Source organism: Thermobia domestica, chromosome 10 (assembly GCF_964235325.1).
Source record: "Thermobia domestica chromosome 10, izTheDome1.hap1.1, whole genome shotgun sequence".
Classification (NCBI taxonomy): Eukaryota; Metazoa; Arthropoda; class Insecta; order Zygentoma; family Lepismatidae; genus Thermobia; species Thermobia domestica.
In genome coordinates this window covers 161,707,312-161,730,283 of record NC_137463.1, presented here as the reverse complement: position 1 = coordinate 161,730,283, position 22,972 = coordinate 161,707,312, and the positions used below count along the sequence as shown (strand labels likewise).

General features: G+C 36.4%; 1 protein-coding gene across 1 annotated transcript in view; it reads left to right on the top strand.

Annotated features, from left to right (window-relative positions):
- Window positions 1–22,693, top strand: part of LOC145662802 (uncharacterized) — a 36,715-nt gene extending 14,022 nt beyond the window's left edge. The window contains exons 2-5 of the mRNA XM_081728691.1: window positions 3,365–3,518; window positions 13,344–18,735; window positions 20,029–20,105; window positions 22,215–22,693. Coding sequence (XP_081584817.1) covers window positions 3,382–3,518; window positions 13,344–18,735; window positions 20,029–20,105; window positions 22,215–22,308 — 5,700 coding nt within the window. The 5' untranslated portion in view covers window positions 3,365–3,381 and the 3' untranslated portion in view covers window positions 22,309–22,693. The remainder of the gene's footprint in view (window positions 1–3,364; window positions 3,519–13,343; window positions 18,736–20,028; window positions 20,106–22,214) is intronic.
- The last annotated feature ends 279 nt before the right edge of the window (window positions 22,694–22,972 follow it).

Here is a 22,972-nt window from a genome sequence, read left to right as displayed (position 1 = left end):
TCAGTTTTCTTTTATATAAAAGAAAATAATTCTGAAGATTTTGTTCTTGAATTATCTATTCCATCATGTAGTAAACATTAGATAATGACCGAGGAAACCAATTCCATATATAACAAGATTTCAAATCTGCCAGTATATACAATGTAGGATCAGAATATTGGAAGATGGCAATGGAAGCTAAACAAAAGTTTACTGCATCAAGAAATATGTCACGAAATGCCCAGCCTCCAGGGAATCTTTTTGATGTTGAATATAATCAGAAATTGAGATGTAATTTTTAAATTGAAGTTACAATACACTACTTTAAATTTAACTTTTTATTTAAAGTAATCTTGACGTGAGCGGGTGTACAGCCTACAAAGAATAACATTTTCTGAATATACTGTATTGCATTCTAATTTAATCTATTTCAGTAAAATAACAATAATACAAGAAAGATTTAACCCTTTCACTGCGTTAGTCGACTTTTGCCGAGGGAAAGAAAATTTCTCTAACAAGTGAATGTCGACTATAGTCAATGTTTTAAATTTTTTGTCCGTATCTTGGACTTGTCGAGAGTAGACGCCAAAGGTGTTCCGTGCGATTTTTTGCGTTCTATTGTTGATCGAAATCACACATTTCACTTGGACAATGCAACTTAGGGGAGGGGGAAGATATTTAAAAATGATCGATAATGACCAATATCAGTGCCGAATCCGTGATTTACGAAATGAACAGTGACACTTCCTGTCGTTTAAATCCAAATTTAGCCCAGTAATTTGGGGAAGGGGGAGGGAGAGAGACATAATGATCACGACACTAGGACTAGATCTGAGAACCCCTCGCTTCTCACATGCCCAACTTTATGTGCCAATGTCTCGAGTTGGAAATTTATATGTTCTAGTTGAAAATGCAATACAAAAACATCATTTATCAGAGAGCGCTTCAGTAATAGTAAAAAATGATTGACCAACGAAACCTATTACTAGTTTTTCTTATTTCAACCCAGCGAAGGGGGTAATCGACGCTTATATATATATATATATATATATATATATATATATATATATATATATATATATATATATACTGCATACCTGTAACTTCAAACTGCACTTCTGTAGTATTGTCTTTGACATTGTCCGTTTAGAAAGTTAATTTTCCTACGCTTTTCGAGATGTCTATCTCCTTAGTACATTCTTTCCTATCAACTTTTCGTTATAGTTTCATTGGTTAATGTTTCATCATGCACTGTCAACAATCTTTTCTCCGCAACAGTGTAGGGGAAGAAAGTGTGCATGGTGAGTCATTGCTGGAGCATTCACCTCTACTGCAAGGAGTCCCACTTTCGATTCCACGTTCTGTGAGTTTGTGATGGGAGAATATCTTCCCTTTGTTTTGTTTCGAGGGATAATCCCATTTTCTCGCACATCAGCATTGCGTTAATTCCTTCCAAGTCATTAAATATCATAAATATCTGCTTTCTTTAGCTCACAGGGTATGATCATAAGACATTAAACTGAAGATTTTATTTAATTTCATTTTACCAACGGCAATCCTTCCCTTTTGTAATTATAAACCACGCACAACACATCTAAAACCTTTCACCAACTTGATTCTGATCAAGATGTCGGCGTTTTGTCAACACATTTTTGTTACTTGCTGGGACGTCATTCCATACGTCACGAATAGGACTTATCCTAACGGAATATCTAGGAATCCCTTACGCCGCCACTAAAACATTCTGAATCATGCATTTTTGGATAGAACAGATCCCAATTTAAGACGATAACATGCCGCTTCTGCTCAATATCTAGTAGTTTTTGAGATAGTAATCTGCAAAGTCCATTTTATCATGCTTTGAACAGCCTGTAACTCTTAACACTAAGTGATTTCGACGTTTACTGGAATTTTTGCTTCTATCTATGATTAGATTCACTTCCCGAGCATTGTTAACCATGCACGTTAACATCTTAAATTTATCTATGTGTCTATCTATAGTGCTTGTCTTTCGTAAAGAATAGTTTACACAGCAAGAAAAATACATACAGTCAACGACAAAAGTTCTTTCCGTTTGATGAAATTAGTTTCGTAGATAACCTTAGAATGGAAAGACAATTTGAGTACAGTTTTCAGTAAATTAAAAGAATATAATTTTTTGTACATACTAGATATACCACCGTTGTGTGTTCCACCCATACCGGCGTTATTCCTAAAATACATTTTACCAAACGGAAAGAACTTTTGTCGCTAACTGTACAAGATTATCCTCTACACAGCATAGAATCATAAGGCGCAGAAAAAGTTTTTTTTTTTTTTTAAGCGAATATCTTTTCCTTTCGATAAGTTTCGAAAATATAGAGGAAAACATGAACTATATCGACAAACTGGAATACGTTATTCTTCACATCAAAATAAAAGGAGATGTTCATACACGTGTATAGACCTGTGGAGAAAAGTGTGTAGTTTTAGAGCGTGTCCAAAAGCGTAAAAACTAAATTTTAAAATGCGCTATTTTGAATTCGAGAAAGTGTGGAGGGGAGGTCCATATAAGCATAAAGGAAGTCAATACGTACAGAATCCACAACTGCATATTTCACCAATGTTCAATGGGTATGCAAAGGATTATCTACAGTACATAATTCCCAAACATGTTCTTAACAGAATTCTCAGATATGCTCTGACTTTAAAATGGCTCCAAAGTAGGCAAAAGGTAAGCCTTGACATTAGTAAACAGGAAATACTTGGGCAGGAAGTTGGAAATGTTAGGGACCGCCAGCTCTACAGTTCCTCGTGTTCGGAATAACACGTGCAGCGATATTTTGTTTCACGCTTACACGTGAAAAAAACGTGAAATATACCGTGACAAAATACATCACAGTACCCCTTATTCGGAACGCGGAGAACTGTGGAGTTGACGGTTACTAATACTTCCTACTTCTTCCATAAGTATTCCGTGTCCACTGTTGTCGAGGTTTATCTTTTACTTACAGTGATCACATTGAAATCTGTGCACATCTGAAAATTTTGTTGGGAATATGTGGGAATTACACCCTGTAGAGAATCGTTTGCACACCCATTGCACATTAATGAAATATGTATTTTTGGGTTGCGTATGTATGACTTCATTTAGTCTCATGTAGACCACCATTCCACTGTTTCTCAAATTTGAAACAGTGTGTGTTGAAATTATCCTATTCCACGCTTTTGGACAACCATAGCTCATAGCTCGCTGAAACTGTACACTTTCTCCCACAGATCTATATGATTTTTTTCTTCCGTTTTGATGTGAGGAATCACCTCTTACAGTTTGTTCATATAGTGAATTAACATCCTGGATCCTATATCCTTATTACTCATTTATTTGTGATAAATATTGTTTCAGGAATAATAAGTGCAACTATGGGGCGGTCTCGCTTCAAGAACATCCCAGCAATAGGTCTAATTCTTCTGAGGTTTCTACTGATTACGACTCCAATAACAGCTGATACTCCGTTGGACTACTCATGCAATGGTCAATCTCTAACAAATCATGCAAGGTAAATGTTTTCTAATTCTTAAGAATTAATTGTTTGGCTAACACTGAAATGCAAGAAAGGCATAGGCAGTTCAAACAAGATCAAAAACTACTATGATGTTACTTTTCTGAAGTCACAGAATTGGTTTTAAATACTGAATCTGCTCAAAGGAATTTAAGAAAGGAAAATGTATAACGGACGCATACTTTCAAACGAGTGTAATTATGTATCAGTTAAAAGATAACAACTATCACCAGTGTCATTTTGTAACACTTTTAGCAAACACTATATGACGAAAACTTCGTTTTGGTCAAGACTCTTCAAATATATTACACTACTATTAGATATAGGGCTCCCAGATTTAGAGCCTAAAACGGGACACTTTATGAAAATTTACAATATTCATTGTTATGCACTGGCTTCTTGATGAAATATCAAAGGTCAATAGTTAGCAAAAATTAGTGACAGTATATGCACGAATGACATTAATTAATGTTTTGGAGGGAAACCGGGATTAAAGTTTCGAACAATTTTGGGAGACATGTAAAACCACGACTGTCTTTGCTAAACTGGGACGTCTGGAAGCACTGGCATAATGCAAGTGGTTGATCAGGGTAGGGATACGGACCTACTGACCTGTAACTACGGGGACAGGGTAACACGGAGAAAGGTACTACACATGAAATACTGGCGCTTACACAACTCATGAGTTTCCAGTCCTTATGTTTAGCATACTAATATCATTAGAATAATTTAATTTAAAATAATTGACTAAATATGTACTTAATTACTTACTTTATGCTTATTATTATTATTATTGTTTATTATTATTATTATTATTATTATTATTATTATTATTATTATTATTATTATTATTATTATTATTATTATTATTATTATTATTATTACAAGTATTCTGCCTGTAAGAAGGTCTTGGAACTAATGAGTTTTTTTTTTGTGGTGAATTTTTGCATAAGGTAATAATAATACGTGTACGTATGTACGAGCTTTTATTATTAACAATTTGCTGTTGGAAATAAGTCAGTGACACAATGGTCATATGCTTTTACAACCATAATACGAGTAATACGAGTGATACGAGTAGTGAGACTCAACAGTGTAAAGTGGATTGTCTAGGTGAAGGGGGAAGGCTTCAATAACTTTCGTAAGTAGTAGTAATACAGAGGCTGATCCGTTTCCATCCGGGGACACATACCATACATCATCGTCAGTGTGATGACCACTGGTATGGAGATCGCAGTTCCCGCAGCAGTAGATTCCATTGCAGCTGTAGCAGGTCTGGTTGCAGCGGCTTTCCAAATGCCATTTACAAACCGTACGAAATCGTTGTGATGAAAGGCGTCGTTTGAGAAATCCAAATTCACAGCAATCTACAGGACTAACATCTGCATTTTTAATGGCAATATCACCGAAAGAAATAACCTTTGTTGTGTTTAAACTGGGGTTGAATTCGACATTTTTTCGATCTTACGAATCTCGAAAATTCCTCTGAAGCAAAATATAGTAAGAACCATAAAACCTTTCGCACAAAGATGTATCGGTCTTTTTCATGAACATAGATAGTGACCTGAAGTCTTTTACAATCACTTAGATCTATGCTTTTTCCATTCTCACAATGGAATTTCGAATGGTCGTCAGTCAGATGGCGCTCGTACAGCCTTTTGTTCCTGGTCTTTTACTCAGCGATATAGCGTCGTGTCAGTGATACCAATTTGTGGGAAAATCCCATTTTGTGGGATTTTGACGTTAATTTCTCAAAAAGAGATAATGGGAATTTTCCTCGAAATTGGCAGCATGTGAGATTTTTCATACTTTGCCAACGCCAGCAAAATTCTCTGTGGTCGATCAGTAAACTGAGTCTTCAACAAACTTGAAACCAGTCTTAATTGCCAAATTTTGTTGCCGAAAAAATGTACGCTGATACGAAAGTGATTTTGTATAGTGATATGGTATAATAATAATAATAATAATAATAATAATAATAATAATAATAATAATAATAATAATAATAATAATAATAATAATAATAATAATAATAATAATAATAAAATCACCAAGGAACGTAAATTGTGCTCTAGTATTTAGGAAAGAAAAAAAGAAAATAATTAACGGAAGAAAGTAAAGAAAGCAAACAAGAAATAACCAACTTCGGAAACGTTCCACATGAAATAACTGGAGATTCTTCATTGGAGAATAAAGTTATGTTATAATTACGTTGAGTAGAGGATGATGGCTCAGAGACATGATCGCAACACTAAATTCTGACAACAAAAATTAACTTGTTTTCGTCAACATTTTCAATTCTTTCTTTCAAGTAAGGAAAATTCTTATTCCTAAATGTAGAAGATCGAAGTTTATGGAAAAATAACTCATATATTGAAGAAAATTAGTGTCATAGAGTAGAGCTTCATTGTTCATACTTTATAACTTCTTCAATTTTTACAGTGTAATGTGGGAAATTCAAGAGTGAAATGGAAATTTCTACCTCTCAATATGGGATTTGTAAGTTTCAGGCTGGCATCACTGCGTGGTGTCCTGGTCGTCTCTAGCGGGGAAGGGACAGTGGGACACGTCTACCCAAAATTTTGTGTAGGAAAGAAAATGGATGAAGACTGAAAGTACTTATATGGAAGAAGTACTTTTAGTAAACACGAAGGACAAAATAATGTTATATCTGCTGTTAAGCAGTAATAGTATTATACTATGCATCTATTTATATGAAATTGTCTTTTGAGTGCTTTGTTATGACGGAAGTAAGCTAAAACAAGGGAGGTAGAGAAAGACTATAATTAATAGATATTATTAAAGCATATAATTACTATGTCAAGACAAATAGCTTACCTAAGTTACCTAATGACCTTTGTGATGGAAACTTCTCGATTAGTAACAAGTAATGAACTAATATGGTGGGAAAATGTACTACAGTAATATCACCATTAACTTCTACACATGTGTATCTTTATAGATTTTTCTACACAACAAATTATTGGACTATAAGCTGCATAGCTACGGTACGGTTTTTTGTGTCAACATAACAGAAATATGAATTTTTCATGAGGTGTTCAAATTTCTCTCTTAGAAAATTTCAATGTTGGGCGTAGGCCATTTGGCACCCAAGCGGCCCGCATAGTAAGAATAGAAGTAAAGAATAAAAAAATAGCGTATACTTATTGCGTTTCTTAAAAGATTACAAGAGGAAAAGATAGAAAAGAAATATTCGGAATTTGTAATCAAATGACAAGAGAGTCGTCATAAGACTTCTGACAGAGTTTCAAGATGGTGGCGTAAAAACATATGTAAGTGGGGCTGACGTATATATTTCCTGAAAGCTTGGGTCAAGATAAGATGAAAACCGGTTACCAAAATTGGGGAGGTCTCAAGCATTCCGCTTGAGGGCAGCACGTTACTCATTTTCATTAACACCTTTAAGCGTATCTTAAAGTCCATTGCAACCCCGAAAAATCTGCAACGGTGGGACAAATATGAAAACAGAAAAACATGTCTTTCATCATTTCAAAAGTATAACGTATCAAAGTAAAATAAATTGTTCCAGGGTCCCAGATGGGCCCAACTCAAAATGTTGAAATAGGAAAGGGTTCAAATTGAGTATCGTATAGAAGCTCATGTTAAGTGAAAGAAGAGAAAACAAGTCTCGACTCTTGATGAAAAAGTCTATTGCCACTCCTATTAATCTGAAGCGGTGAGACAGGTGCAAAATATAAAACAAAACAAAACAAAACAAAAACTACAGGTAGAATGTATGAAAGGAAATGATTCCTGCCAATTTGCAATGCTTATCGACAGTCGAGACTTGTCCAATGTTCAATTCTGTATCATTTAACACGAGCTTTCACATGATGTGCTTATTTACCCCCTTGGCACTTGAAACTTTTGAGTTGGACCCCGTCTGGGATCCTGCAGTTGAAACTGGGATATTTCTTTTTCCCTTTGATACATCCTTGTTTTCTCTTCTTTTCTTTTCTTTCTTTCTTTTTTTCTTTTCATTTCTTTTCTTTTTCTTTTTCTTTCTTTTTTTTTTTTACCGTCTTACCGTTTCAGATTAACAGGAGTGGCAATAGACTTCTTCAGCAAGAGTCGAGACTTGTTTCCTCTTCTTTCACTTAACATAAGCTTTCATACGATACTCAATTTCAACCCCTTCCTATTTCAACATTTTGACCCCATCAGGGACCCTGATACTTTTTCTTAACTTTAAATCATTATACTTTTGAAATAATGACATATCCGTGTTTCTGTTTCTACACCTATTCCACCGTTTCAGATACATACGAGTGGCCATAGACTTTGCAATGAAGATTGTGTTGATATTTTGACCCACCGCTATTTTGCACAGGCTTATCGTAGAGAGTCGCGACTTGATTTATCTTCTTTTATTTAACACCAACTTTCATACGATGTGCAAGTTGATCCCCCTTTCCATTTAAACATTTTGAGTTGGACCCCGTCTTGAACCCTGCGGGGGAACCTGGGCAATTTATTTTACTTTGATACGTTATACTTTTGAAATGATGAAAGACATGTTTTTCTGTTTTCATATCTGTCTCACCGTTTCAGATTTTTCGGGGTTGCAACGGACTTTAAGACACGCTTAAAGGTGTTAATGGAAATGAGTAACGTGCTGCCCTCAAGGGAAATGCTTGAGACCTCCCCAATTTTGGTAATCGGCTTTGATCCTACCTTGACCCAAGCTTTCAGGGAATATATACATCACCCCCACTTTGTGGGTTCAGGTTCAAGTACATCCCGTGTAAAAAGTATGGGTTACACAGTAGCAGATCTAGAAGGTAAAAACTGGGGGCCAGCCAGAGCTCACAAGGGAACCTTCCGAAAATGATAGTTGCAGTGAAAGATGTGGCCTATGCCAATTGAAAGAGCTGTAACAGAGACGTTCATTCACAAAAAATTAGCTGACCATAGCAATAGGTTCAAGAAATATAAGGGGTGGAAGTTGGGGAAACAGCAAGGTTGAACAAGGGAGAAAAGTGCAAATTCCGCAAAAAAGTGGGGCACGGCAAAATACAATGGTGACAAGTGATGTATAGAAAGAGACTTGCCACAATAGGGAACAAATGAAGGCCACCAGTGGGGTTTACAGTGTTGCCAACTGCAACGAAAAGTACATGTTTTGCAAAGAACACCATATGAAGTGGGTGCAATATTCAGTGTCAACCTGTCATGTAGAACATAAGATCTGGGGTGTATAATCAGTGGTACAATCTAACAAAACAAAATATAAAAAAACAGAAGTACGAAAAATACAAAAAAGACAGAGTTGGCCATAATGCGCCACATTTGATCACGAGCTGTTCATATTAGAATGAACAAAACAAGAAGTACCGACTATGCAGGAAACCGACGTATTTAGAGTCAAAAAGAAAAACGAGTTCCAAAGTTGGCAGCACTGGCCATGAAAATCCTGACAATTCTAATATAGTTAGGCCACTCGCTTCACAAAAGGAAAATTCCGGCAACAGGAATCACTCGGAATGCATCAATGCTAGAGTGATTGAGGCAATGTCAAGTTGGGGAACATGAAATGGTTGGGTTGAGCCAACAACCGATAATAGAAGTAGTGAACATTATGTCATGGTTGGGTCGTATGTGGGAATATACAGGGTGTCCCACAAACTTTGTGACCTGAAAGATTTGAGAAACGAACAAGAATGTGACGGATCCAGTTGTGCAGGAATGTACCAATGTCAGGGGGTGATAAAAGTCTGTGAGAAGCAACTGCCCCCAGGATCCCCATCATAGGGCCCCAGGAGCCAACTTCAAACTTTCAAATGGCAACAGGGACCGAGTTGTACCTCTCTCGATAAATCATGGAATGTGCAACAACACCTATAGGAAATATTTGCTATATGAAGCATGTTTTTCAAAATGGCCGCCACAAATATATGTTGTGTCTTAACATGGCATCGAACATTGTGATCTCAAATTGCTGCAAAGCGAAAAGAGATGTTGCAAATCCAATTGCACACGAATGTACTCATGTCGAGGGCCAAGAAAATTTTGTAAGAAGCAAGTCTCCTAGGGCCCCCATCATAAGGCTCGAGGGGTCAACCGCAACATTTCAAATGGGAAGAAGGGGCGGATGATATTTCTCTGGATAGATACAACACCGCCTATAAGAAACATTTGCTATATGAAGCACGGGTTTCAAAATGGCAGCCGAAAGTGCACGTTGTTCTTGTCACCGTGCAGATATTTTTGGCGCCCATTTTGAAATCCCATATAGTAAATATTTCTGATATGCGTTGTTGCATATTCCATGATTTATCGAAAGAAATATAACTCGACCGATGGTGCTATTTGAAATTTTGAAGTTGGCCCCTGGGACCCTCTGATGGGGGACTTGGGGGCACTTGCGTCTCACAGGAGTTTGTCGCCCGCTAACATGGGTACATTCCTGCACAACTGGATGTGTCACATTTTTTTCGCTTTGAAACTATTTCAGTCGCAGAGTTAGATGGGACACTGGATATATCATATAGATGGCCAACTCCGTCTTTTCCGTATTTTTCGTACTTCTGTTTATTTCTATTCTCTTTTGTTAGATTGTACCACTGATTATACACGTCATATCTTACGTTCTACATGACAGATTGACACTGAATATTGCACTCACTTCATATAGTGCTCTTTGCAAAACATGTACTTTTCATTGCAGTTGGCAACACTGTAAACCCCACTGGTGGCCTTCATTTGTTCCCTGTTGTGGCAAGTCTCTTTCTATACATCACTTGTCAGCATTGTATTTTGCCGTGCCCCCCCTTTTTTTTTTTTGCGGAATTTGCACTTTTCCCCCTTTGTCCAACCTTGCTGTTTACCCAACTTCCACCCCTTATATTTCTTGAACCTATTGCTATGGGCAGCTATTTTTTTTTTGGGGGGGGTGAATGTACGTCTCTGTTACAGCTCTTTCAATTGGCATAGGTCACATCTTTCACTGCAACTATCATTTTCGGCTTGTCAGACTATGATGGGTATATAATGAGTTTACTATAAACTTCAGTTTACTATAAACTACTATAAGCTTTAATTATTTTCATCATTCAAAAAACTGGGGGTCTAGCCCCCCGGCTCGATCCGCCACTGGGGTTATAGAACCTATGAAAAACTGGGGAAAGAAAAGTATGGAAACAAGTTGAACTGATGAATGTGAAGTGATGATTTCAGTAGCTAAAAGATCTTATAAAATTTATGAGGACTTGACTCCACTACGTTGGCGCAAACTGTAAAATTTATGGATCTTGATCGAAGTTGATTCATACGAAAGCGATGGGAGGTGGTACTACTTTCAACATGGCTCATCTTGAACCTGTTGCAAAACATACATTATTTGATTTAATACAAAATGTAACTATCCCAACCGGCGTAGCAGGACAGATGTGGACATATCTGTCTGAGAGATGGTAGTTGGAGCCAGCTAATGCTCAGGCACAGTGTCAGCATACCTCATACGTGCACGATAAAGTTTGGATTCGGAGACATAGCAAGGTAGAGTAGAAGGCATATATCGGATAGAACACGCTGGGGACGCACCCTCAACTCGCGATATGGCGGTGAAATATTCTGTTGGAGGATGGGGTCCCAGAAAATGTCCAGATAATGTCGGAGGACAGAATTGAGAGCACCACGAATGCACACTGAACTAATAATATTCCCTTGAACGAAGGTCAGAAACGAGCGGGATATGTACCTTATTTCCCTTTTTCTTATCAAATACCAGAAATTCAAGTGTGGGTCTTATTATGCCGAATGAGAAAACGTTAGATTTTCCCATTTACCAGCAAGTTTACAAACACGCACAGGCCCGTCACTGTGTTTAATATAGAAATACCACCACCCTCCATTCACCTTGCCCCTGCAGTTACTCTCGATAGCACCGAAAACATTCTTGGTGAATTAACACGTGGCAGGAGTAATCATAAGAAAGAAACGCAGAATACTAGATCAATCCTGAACAATCGGTTTTTATTGTGTTTAGTGTTCAGAGAATCATGCATTGGCCGTTGATGTTCTGCCAATTAGCGCTTCCCGAATGATCATTATTTCGAGGAACAGTTCAGTACGTCACGGAGGTATTGAGGAGGATATGTCGGGGAAACTCTGGTTTCCATCGTATACACCACCGATGTGCCATTGACAGAACATAACACGCGAGCGATAATTGAACGCAACTACCATTCCACCTCGTTGGCTCAGTATATGGCCACAGTCGAAAGCACTTAATTGTGCAATAGGCGTTTGTTGGGGTCATCCTGGAGTTGCAGACACACTGGGTAACCTACTCTTCACTACATTTATGTTGTCCGAAAACTATACTGCTAGCAGTATTTCCTCCATTGACACCACATTGCTGAATATAAGACAAACTGCCGCAAACTGTACGAAAGACGCTTGGCGAAGTCAAAATAAGAAAGAATTGTCACATTGGATAAGACCTACATTTATCTCACGTGTAATGGTAACGTTCAGGCAAGTACGTACCATGACACCTCTCGCAAGGGACTATTCAATTTTACAGGCAGTGCAGAGAAAATTTTCCGCAGAAGATCATGATTGTTGTCGCAGTTGAAGTTGGAGGAACGTAAGATGGGCAGAAACGTGAAGGTGAACATGAATTCTGCTTACTTCTAGGAATCCACCATAACACCAATCTATTGGAAAGATATCCCTCTTTGTATGGAGGCAACAAGAACTACGTGCAGATCCACGTGAACAAAGTGTTCAGCTATACCATCAAGTTGTCCTTCTCGTTTTATCATGGTATGGAGCAGAAAACGGGAACCCATGCTATTCTCTTTCATGACATTCCTATCCAAAGCTCTGATGCCAGCAAACTGGATTTCTGCTTTTATCACCCTTACTGGTCTATGGGAAACCTGTGGGGAGGAATGGGGTAAAATTCCTGACTGTGTTCTAACATACTTAGCAGAAATAAAAATTGCGATATCAGGCGATAATATATAATGCTGATGGTCTGATAGAGCAAACATGGGGGTGGCGCATTGCTTTTCATGGAATATGTACACTGAAAGTCGGTCGTATATAATCCAAGTAGCCTTATATGGATGAGTTGGCGTTTTTCTTTCTTTCTTTCTTTCTTTTTTCGAAATCGCTCAATTCTACGGTATAAACAAGTACTAATATAAGTGCGAAGCGGTTAAGAGAATGCGGCATACGGAAAAGTTAAAGAGAATTTGGCTTCATAATCATGCAATATGTTTAACGTGTAGTACTTCATTTGTTATCTGCATTTCTTGTTCATAATTGCCAGACTGCTTATTTTTAAAAATAGAAACAGTTATTTTTAAAAAATCCGCATGTTTCCGAAACTTTTATTTATTATCGTTTTAAGCAGCAGGTTAACTCTTCATGTACGCTCCTCATAGACGAAGTCCTTGGCAAAGATATAATGTGGAGAATTTAAGAACATTAGAAATGGAAAAATGAAATGGAAAGGAACCTGTGTGTCTCCACTACCAATATTTGACTGACCTTGGTCGCGTCTTGTTCATTCTTATATGGCAAATTGAACATTTCTAAAACTCCGATTTTGTGCAAAGAAATTCTTTCTCTTCTCCCTTTTCTTCTAAACAAATTTAGTAACTCTATTCACGATCAACAGTAGACAATTTGATCTACTGGCGGGGCAAACAAGGCAAACCTATGCTGCGAATAGCAAGTCCTGCCACGTTGTATGCAAGCCCATGTTCAGATGGTACATTGTAATGTTTTCATTTTACAAATATGATTTAATTTCAGCTTGCAAATTTCTAATTACTATTATTTCTGTAGATTTCAGGATAACCTCCATCCTACTGGACAATTTTGGACAACAACGAAAGCGCCAGGTTACTGCCCTCATGAGAGCGTAGCTGAAGGAACGTTACTGCATGGCAACACAACATCAAAATTAAAACCACCTTTCGAATTGCAGAAACCATTAAAATCAAAACATGATAACACTAATGAACAAAATGAATATGACAAATCTTTCAACGTTAACACAAATAGCGAAACATTTATCCCCACCAAACTTTTGTCTAATAATAGAAGGCTAAAACTAAAAACTCGATTCTCTTCAGAGAAAATGCAGGCAAGAAAAATTGATTTAGAGAAGAAATTGTCTTTCAGAGTCACAACTGCTGAAAAATACGATACAGAAAGACAAGACCTTGACAGACGGTTGCCTTCTGACTCGCATAAAGTAAGGAGTCAAATAGTTCAACGAAGAATAGTGCAAACCCGTCTGGCTTCATACCGTAGGCAGAACAGCGAAAGGCGATCAAATATTAGAGAACTTACAAGGAGAACTGTATATTCTTTACACACAGAATCAAGAAGGCAAGACATTCCTGAACGTCGTGAAATAAACAGAAAATCATCACTAGAAAGACAAGTCTCAAATAAACATGTTGACATGTCTAGAAAATCTGCTTTCGAACAAAGGCAATTATCAAGAAAATTAACTTGGGAAAGGCAAGTATCTCAGAAAAGAGTGAACAATGAAAGGCGTATTGATGCGGAACGCGAAATATTGAAACCTGATACCGTCAATACACAACAGCGATTGAATTTCGAAAGATCTTCAAATAGACAAATGGCAGATGAGCGACGTACTACTACAGAGATGAGACAATTTATAAGGAAATTAAACAATAAAGAATATAGATCCGCTAGCACCACTGAACAATTGAATTCTAACAGAAAATTATCTCGAAAGCAAATAGATGTTAATCAACATAGAGCTACGACATATAGGAGAGAGAAACAACAAAATTCTGACCGAATAAACAAGGGCAGGAGGCTTGACCAAGGAAATATTGACAGAGTACGTGGTCCACAGGAGGGCAGAATATTAAGCGAGCGATTGAACAACGAACAGCGAAGAACAAAACGAAGTGCTTCCATTGGAATCGCTAGAACTAGCCACCATTCTTCAGAAACGTTGAATATTCGAAATTATAAGACTAATCACAACATAAAATCAACTGTAGAAAGTAAACAATTGAAAGAAGATGAAAGGCGATTGGTTGAAAGGATATCGGCTCAAGAACGATTTGGTAGTCCCGCGAGAAACAACTTTCGTAGCGAACAACGAAGATTGAACTTACTTCAGAAAAGTAACAGTGATGGACGGTTAAATTTTCGGGTTAATACTCGAAGATCACAAACCTTATCCTTAGAACGACGACTTATACGACAAACATCTGATGGAAGACTGCAGCAAGATCAAACACGATCTATAAGAAATAAACCAAGAATTAATTCTGAAAAAACATCTCGAAGTAAAAGATCATCCCTCTCAGACAATTCTGAATTAAGAATTTCAACACTTCGTCGCATAGATTTAACACGCACTGAAAATTTTCAGTTAAGTCGATCTCCTTCAAGAGAACGTATTAATAAGGAAAGAAAGAAGGTAACATCAATAGATAAAACCTACGAAATACGCTTCAACGATAGAATCAATACTGAACGTCGCCTTTTAAAATCTGAATCAACAGCAAATGTGGCTTCAAAGCAACGGCGTAATGTAAAGGCTTCTAATCAACGAGACAGAACACAAAATGCAGAAACTCATGTCAAGCTACATTTCAAACCAAAGGAACAACTCGATTTAAGAAATACGCCTAGGACTCTAAACAGGAAAAATATCAGATTGGAAATGGGAGTTGATAATAGACACAACAATCAACGCAGAAATAATATGATCCGTAGAATGTCTGTTAAAACATCTGGAATCCGAGATTCAGAAAGACGGTCTGCAATAAGAAGACTGTCTTCTGAAGAAAGACTTTCCACTAGTCTCGATTCTAGCCCTGCAAGACAATTATCTGATACAGGTCGACGAACGTATGCAAGAATAACTGATTCTCATCTCACTAAGCGAACATCTTATGAACGATCGAATCTCGAAAGACGAAGCACTAGTGATGGACCTAGCACCGAAAGACGACTTTCGAATCATCGAATTACTGAAGTTCGATCAAGTGAAATGCACCGTCTTGAAAGAAGCTCTACTGGACGATTATCTTCTGAACGATCAAATCTTAGAAAACGAAGCGTTAACGATAGATCGAACATCGAAACACGACTTTTGACTCGCCGAGTCGCTGACATACAATTAAGCGAAAATCGTAGTCTTGGGAGAAGTAATACCAGGCAATTATCTCCTCAACGAATGCATTCTACAAGGCGAAGTGCAAATGAAAGATATAGCATCGACAGACGACTTTCGAACAGCCAGGTTACCGAAATTCGATCAAAAGAAAGACGCAGTCTTGAAAGGAATGAAAATAGGCGATTATCCTCCGAACGGGTGGATTCTCAAAGGCGGAGTGTGAGTGCTGAAAGACGAATTTTGAACAGTCGAATTGCAGAAATTCGATCAAGTGGAGAAAATAATCTTGAAAGTAATACCAAGCGATCATCTCTTCAACGAGAGCATTCTAGACGACTTTCAAGCAGGCGAGTAGCTGAAGTTCGATCACGTGAAAGGCGCAGTCTTGAACGAAGCGATATTAGACGATTATCTCTCGAAAGGGTGAACTTCCAAAATACAAATGACAGAACTAGCACCGAAAGACAATTTTCGATTAATCAATTCACTGAGCTTCGATCAAGGGAAAGGCGTAGTGCTGAAAGACGCGAAACTAAGCGAAGGTCTCCAGAACGACGTCGTCTCGAAAGTCAAAGTGTAAATGGCAGATTCAACACTGAAACACGACGTAAGAGTCGCCTAGTAGCAGAAGCTCGATCAAGTGAAACACGTAGTCTTGAAGGAAGAAATATTAGACGACTATCTTCTGAACAAGTGCAGTCTGAGAGACGAGGTTTAAGAGAGAAATTCAGCCTAGAACAACGAGTACCTGTCAGCCAAGTTACCGAAGTTAGGTCAAGAGAAAAACGTAGTATTGATAGAAGCAATACTAGGCGATTATATTCTGAACGAGCATATCTCGAAAGGCAAATTGCAAATTATAGATCTAGCACCGAAAGACAACTTTTGAACCGACGAGTAGCTGAACTTAGATCAAGTAAAAGCCTTAGGCAAGTATCCCCTCAACGGCTGCATTCAGAAAGACGAAGTGTAAGTGATGGATTCAACACCGAAAGACGTCATTTGAATAGCCGAGTTGCAGAAACTCGATCACATGAAGGGCATAGTTTTGAAAGAAGTAATAGCAGGCAGTTCTCTCCTCAACAAATGCACTCTGAAAGACGAAGTGCAAATCACAAGTCTAACACTGAAGGACGACTTTCGATTAACCAAGTTGGTCATTCTCGATCAAGAGAAACACTTAGTCTTGATAGAAGTGCTACTAGGCGATTTTCTCCGGTACAACTACATCTCGAAAGACAAAGTGCAAATGACATATCCAGCACCGAACGACGATTTTCGAGTCGACGAATTATGGAATTTAGATCACTTGAGAGGCGTAGTTCTGAAAGAAGTGGTAACAGGCGATTATCTCCTGAAAGAATTCATTTTGCAAGACGAAATTTGAGTGACAGATTCAGTGTAGAACGACGAACGTCGGTCACGAATGGCGCTGAAGTGCGGTCAAGAGAGAAACGCAGTCTTGATAGAAGCGATATTAGGCAATTATCTTCTGAACGAACATATCTCGAAAGACGAAGTGCAAATGATGCATCTGGCACCGAAAGACGACTAGCTCAAGTACAATCATATGGAAGGAATATTATGGGATCATCCTCTCCACAAAGAGTTTCTCGAATTCGAAGTGCAAACACTGAGAGACGACTTTCAAATCGCCGAGTTCCAGAAATTCGATCAAGTGAAAGGCATAGTCTTGAAAGAAGCGATATTAGGCGACTATCCCCGGAATGGGTGCGTTCTGAAAGACGAAATGCAAATGACAAAGTTAGTATCGAAAGACGATTTTCAACCCGCTATGTAGCTGAAGCTCAATCAAATAAAAGACGTACTGTTGATAAAAATAATATTAAGCAATTGTACTTTGATCGAATGTCTCTCGAAAGGCGAAGCACCATTGACAGATCTAACACCGGAAAACAATTCTCTAGTCGCCGAATTCCTAGTATGCGATCAAGTGAAAGGCGTAATTTTGAAAGAAGTTATAATAGGCAATTATCTTCTGAAAGGACACACTTTGAAAGACAAACTGGAAATGACAGATCTAATACCGAAAGACATTTGATGAGCCAACTAAATGAAGTTCAATCACGACAAAAGCATAGTCTTGTAAGAAGCAATTCTAGGCGATTCTTTTCTGAACGAATTAATCTCGAAAGACGAAGTACTGAAGAGAGATCTAGCACCGAAAGAAGACTTTCGAATTATCGAATTTCTGATTTGCGAATAAGTGAAAGGCATATACCTAGTAGAAGCGACAGCAGACAATTATCACTTGGACGGGTGCATTCTGTACGACGATTTTCCTATTTATCGAATGCAGTCCAACCCTTACAACACGATCAAAATCGACGATTAACAAATAATCGAGATAGCACTAAAGTATTTTCACACAGGCAAAATAAACAGGAAATTCACCCAGTCAACTCAAAGAGATTCACTGATAGAACTGTCATCGAAAGAAAAGCATTTAGAACAACTAAAGCCAGTATTATCACTGACAGGAAAGAACGATCACATTCATTCCTTAGTAGACTTAACAATGAATTCAGAGTAACTGTTGCCCAAAGAACTCACAGCTCGAAGAATTACAGATCACAAATTGATAGTTCTATTGCTCGAAATTACCGTATGTCTTCGAAATTAACTAGTTACAATAGCAATCATCTTAATTCTCTATTTGCAGAAAATAATAATAATTTTGATTCGATGCTGGCAACAAGTATCAACAATGTTTTTTCAAAATCTAGTACAAGTGCAAATACCACTGACAATGAAATCGTTATTGAATTGAATGAAGATCTTTTACGAAACACAAACGACAATAGTCTCTTACTTGATAATGTCAAATATCCAGAAAATGAATTAACTGATAGCAGTATATTATTAAAATTAGCAGCAATAAAATCAGAAATATTTAGAAATATTCCAATCAAATCTTACATTGAAATTGGTAGAGAAGCACTCATGACATTTTTCAACATGATATTCTTATATTTGACATTCAACACAAACCTAAATGCAGACGGCAGCAATGTAAAATTTTCTGAGAAGATTCTCACTAAGGTAAGAACTGTTCAATTGCTATTGGTAATAAGAAATACAGAACTAATGTTAATAGTACGCTCAGGGCTCGAAAATGTTTCTTCTGATCTAGGCACTAGTTCTGAAAACCAAGAATAACAATAACACAAATCAAATTTGATATTATATATAGGTCTACTTGTTTTGGCCTTAAATTATATAGTTCTTGGTGTAAAAGGTACAAACTTACCTTAGTCTTCAGCTTGTTAATCAAACAGCAATTGAAGACAATATGGGCCTTATGCAGAGTCATTCTGACGCGTGATTAGTATCGTACTAAAGAGTTCGACTAACATATGTTTCGTGCAGTAGTCAGGCCTTTAGTATGACGCTAATCATTCGTCAAAACGACTCTGCATAAGGCGGTATAAGTTTAAGCATTAAAATACCAGTGTCCACTTTAGTGGACGGATCAAAATCATCTAATGACGTAAAGGTTCGGATAAGTTGGAAGCTTTGAATTTTATAAAGAACTTATTATAATTTGTTCTTAGTCCAATCAAGAACATAAAAATCGGAACTACTGCCAGGTAAAAACTAACAACACTAACGTCACGAAAGTTAGTTGCCATTATTTTTCAAGTCCTGAGTCTGACTGTAAATCATCATCCATTATGCACAATGGCTTGTTTAAGAACTTTTTCAGATGTTAAAAATGTTTGCAACTCTCATAAAGGGAAAAATGTATATTGTATTTAGGAATTACCAACTTAAATATACACAGTCCTTTTTTAAAAAATAAAGACACCAGTGCATATATTAAAGATATTAACCATTTATCTCCTATTTTATATGGTTTAAAATTAGTTGAATTGTATATAAAACTAAACAAGAAACAATATGCTCTTTTCCCTATATGCGATTTGCGAACAATCTGTATAGTATATGGGAGCAAGGACAGTCACACAAATATTTCTACTCTCAGTCAATAGTCTTATTACAGCTCCAAACAATTTTGTTAGACGAACAATAACTAAAATATACAAAATATTCTTTTCATAATTCAAGCATATTTTTCTCTTTCATTCTAGCATTTACTTTTTCACAACAGACAATGCATCCTTCACCAATTAGATGCATTTATCTCTAATACTGGATACTATTTAATACTTTAATATAATGTATACTGCTCCCGGAATAAACTAAAAAGAGAGTAAATTAGGATCAGTGGGGAAACATAACATGAAGATTTCAGACCTCTTAATTTTAATTTATTTGCTCAATTTTACTCAAGTATGCACGATCACAAAATAAAGTTTTTCTTTCTTCTTTCAGGATTCACAACGCGCTATTGTACCTGAGTCCACGTTGAAATACGACAACATTAATTTACCTGAAATTCAAACTCACAGGTGAGTATTAGGATATAGCTGTATATGCCACTATGTAACGTAAACAGTTTTAACATCTAAAAATGCACAAGAATTTAGAATTACCAATCTACTAACCAGTGCTGTAGTCCTAAAATTTTCAGAGGGTATACGTTGTTTTATGATCATCTATGATTGTCATAAGAGACATAGAAGGCATTTTTTTTAAAATAAACAATGTAAATCGTACATATTAATTAATTCAATTGCAATATAAAGAATACATTATTGTTTTATAGTCTAAAAGCATTTCATCATATTTTCTTGATGACACTACTTACTTAAATCACGCTATTAATAACATAAATGAATTTAGATATGGAGAATGAAACAACTCCTCCAAGAACAGGAAAAATCTATTATGTAAGCACAACGAACACTTCTACATATTTGAACTCACAATGGAACTCAACCTTAAAATTCAGGTAACCTATGCTATGTTGCCAGTTTGTGCACCAGGTGTCGAAACTATACAAACAAAAAAGAAACTGACGTTGAAAAACGAAACACAAACTAAACCCAATGATCTTGACAGTATCACCAATTCCATATGATTTACTTGTGTAAGTGGACTATATACAGTCCAATTGGTTCGATCAAAGCCTTTATTTTACTTAACTTGAAAATAGATAAAATCTGATCGCTATCATGGACAGAGAAGCGTACTGTTTCTGCGTATGTTCCCACACATACAATTAAAAAAGACATGCGAGAATACAATATTTTCATTTAACGCTGGAAATACGAATATCCAGTATAGAAACACTTCATAATTATTAAATTCCAAACTATGTTATATATAACTATCTTTCGGGAGTTATAAAATGGGTATATCCGTCAGTCTGTCTGTCCAGAGGTATCAGAGGATAAACTGTAAGACATATCGAAAAGCAGTTTTCTGCAATCGATTCAGCTTCCCAATAATAGGTTCCATCTCCCCCGCTAATTATTCAAACCGGAAGTAGTAGAAATAACATTTTCCGGTCTCAACGTTTATCGTCATAGAAAAAAGCGGTAACATATAGCGACAGGCGGCTTTTGCAATCGATTCAGCGTCTCAAGTAAATGTATCATAATCACCAGCAACACTCTACCGAAACCGGAAGTGGTTGGAATTTACTAGTACTTCCGGTTCCAATTCTGATATCAAGAAAGCAAAAACTTTTTTTTCAATCATTTCAGCGGTTCCTTTTTCTCCATTGACTTATTCAAACGAGAAGTGGCAGAAATCAACTATTTCCAGTTTCGTTTATTGCTATAGAACAAAAATGGTAACAAGATAGGGACAAGCGCTTTTTGTAAGTTCCAGCGTCTCAAGTGAATGTATTATCAACACCAGCAACACACTACCGAAACCAGAACTGGTTGAAATTTGTTAGTATTTCCGGTCTCACTACTAATTTTAATACGGCAAATAATGACAAAAGATCTCAAGAATTTTTTTTTTTAAATTGACTCAGCGTCTCAAGAATAGATTCCATCTCCTTCGCTAACCATCTACTGAAACCAGAAGCTGCAGAAATGAACCTTTTAAGGTTTCAACATTGGTCACCATAGAAAAGAACAGTAATTGATAGGGACAAGCCGTATTTTGCAATTGATGCAACGTCTTAAGAGAACATACCATCACCACTCATACCATTCTATGGAAACCGGAAGTGGTTTAAATTTGATAGCACTTCCTGTTTCAGTTGAATTTGTATAGTTTGGAAGTATACCGTAGTTTTACAATGTGAAACGGAACTCATTTGTTACCATTGATACCTACAGGTGTTAATTTATTTGTACAATCACACACAAACATTTATTATTATTCACCTATCTTTCAAAAGAGATAAGCTTTAACGTGTAGATTGAATTTAAAAAAAAAAACTGGTTCAGAAAGATTAAAAAGATTGCTCAGAAATCTGTAGAAAGCTCAATCAAGATTTGAGAAAAAACAAGAATGTTTACAATGTGTAATTCCAAACAAAACAATAAATACATGTTTCTAAAATGATAAGTCATCACCACAAGAGTTTTGAGTATCAATGTTCAAATTAATAACTTCTGTTATATATTATTATTATTATTACTATTTTTTCTTAATAGGGTACCCATGAGCAAATTCCTGACAAGTACTTGTGTCGGCGGTATGGTGACGTTTCTTCTGTATTCGTCCAACAGGAAACAAGCTGTGTACTAAAGAAATAATATTACTTACGTAAACTACTGGTAAACCAAGCGATATGCTTAAGAAATCATAAAGCTTACATAGTTGCACTGTTCCTTCTGGCTGTAATATACGTAGTGAACTGTATCTTTGTGTTAGGAACTACATATCACAGTAACAATTGTATAATATGGTTCTTATTTTGTTGTGTAATTTCAACAACAATATGGTATAGGGACACAAATCTGTAAAGCATTGTTATGATAAAGGAAAGAAAATATTTTTATAGATCAACAAGTCTTTCAACTATGAAAAACTTCCCTGTATCTTGATTAGCAAAATAAAAAATTGAAGAAAAACGACAGTTATAATTTAAAGCCAAATGAATACAATATATATATATATATATATATATATATATATATATATATATATATATATATATATATATATATATATATATATATATATATATATATACAAAGTCTTCATTACTAAAGTAATTAAGCAAGTACCAGTTTCTTTATCTTTTAAACATATTGAATAAATATCTATGCCACTGTGAAGATTAACTATACGACAAAAAATACTACTTTATGCTATTAGAATTTTTTCAAGTGATTTTTCTAAAATGAATTTTTAGCACTAAAATTTACTTCTGGAAGATTTCACGCTATGCATAATTCTTTATAACTTA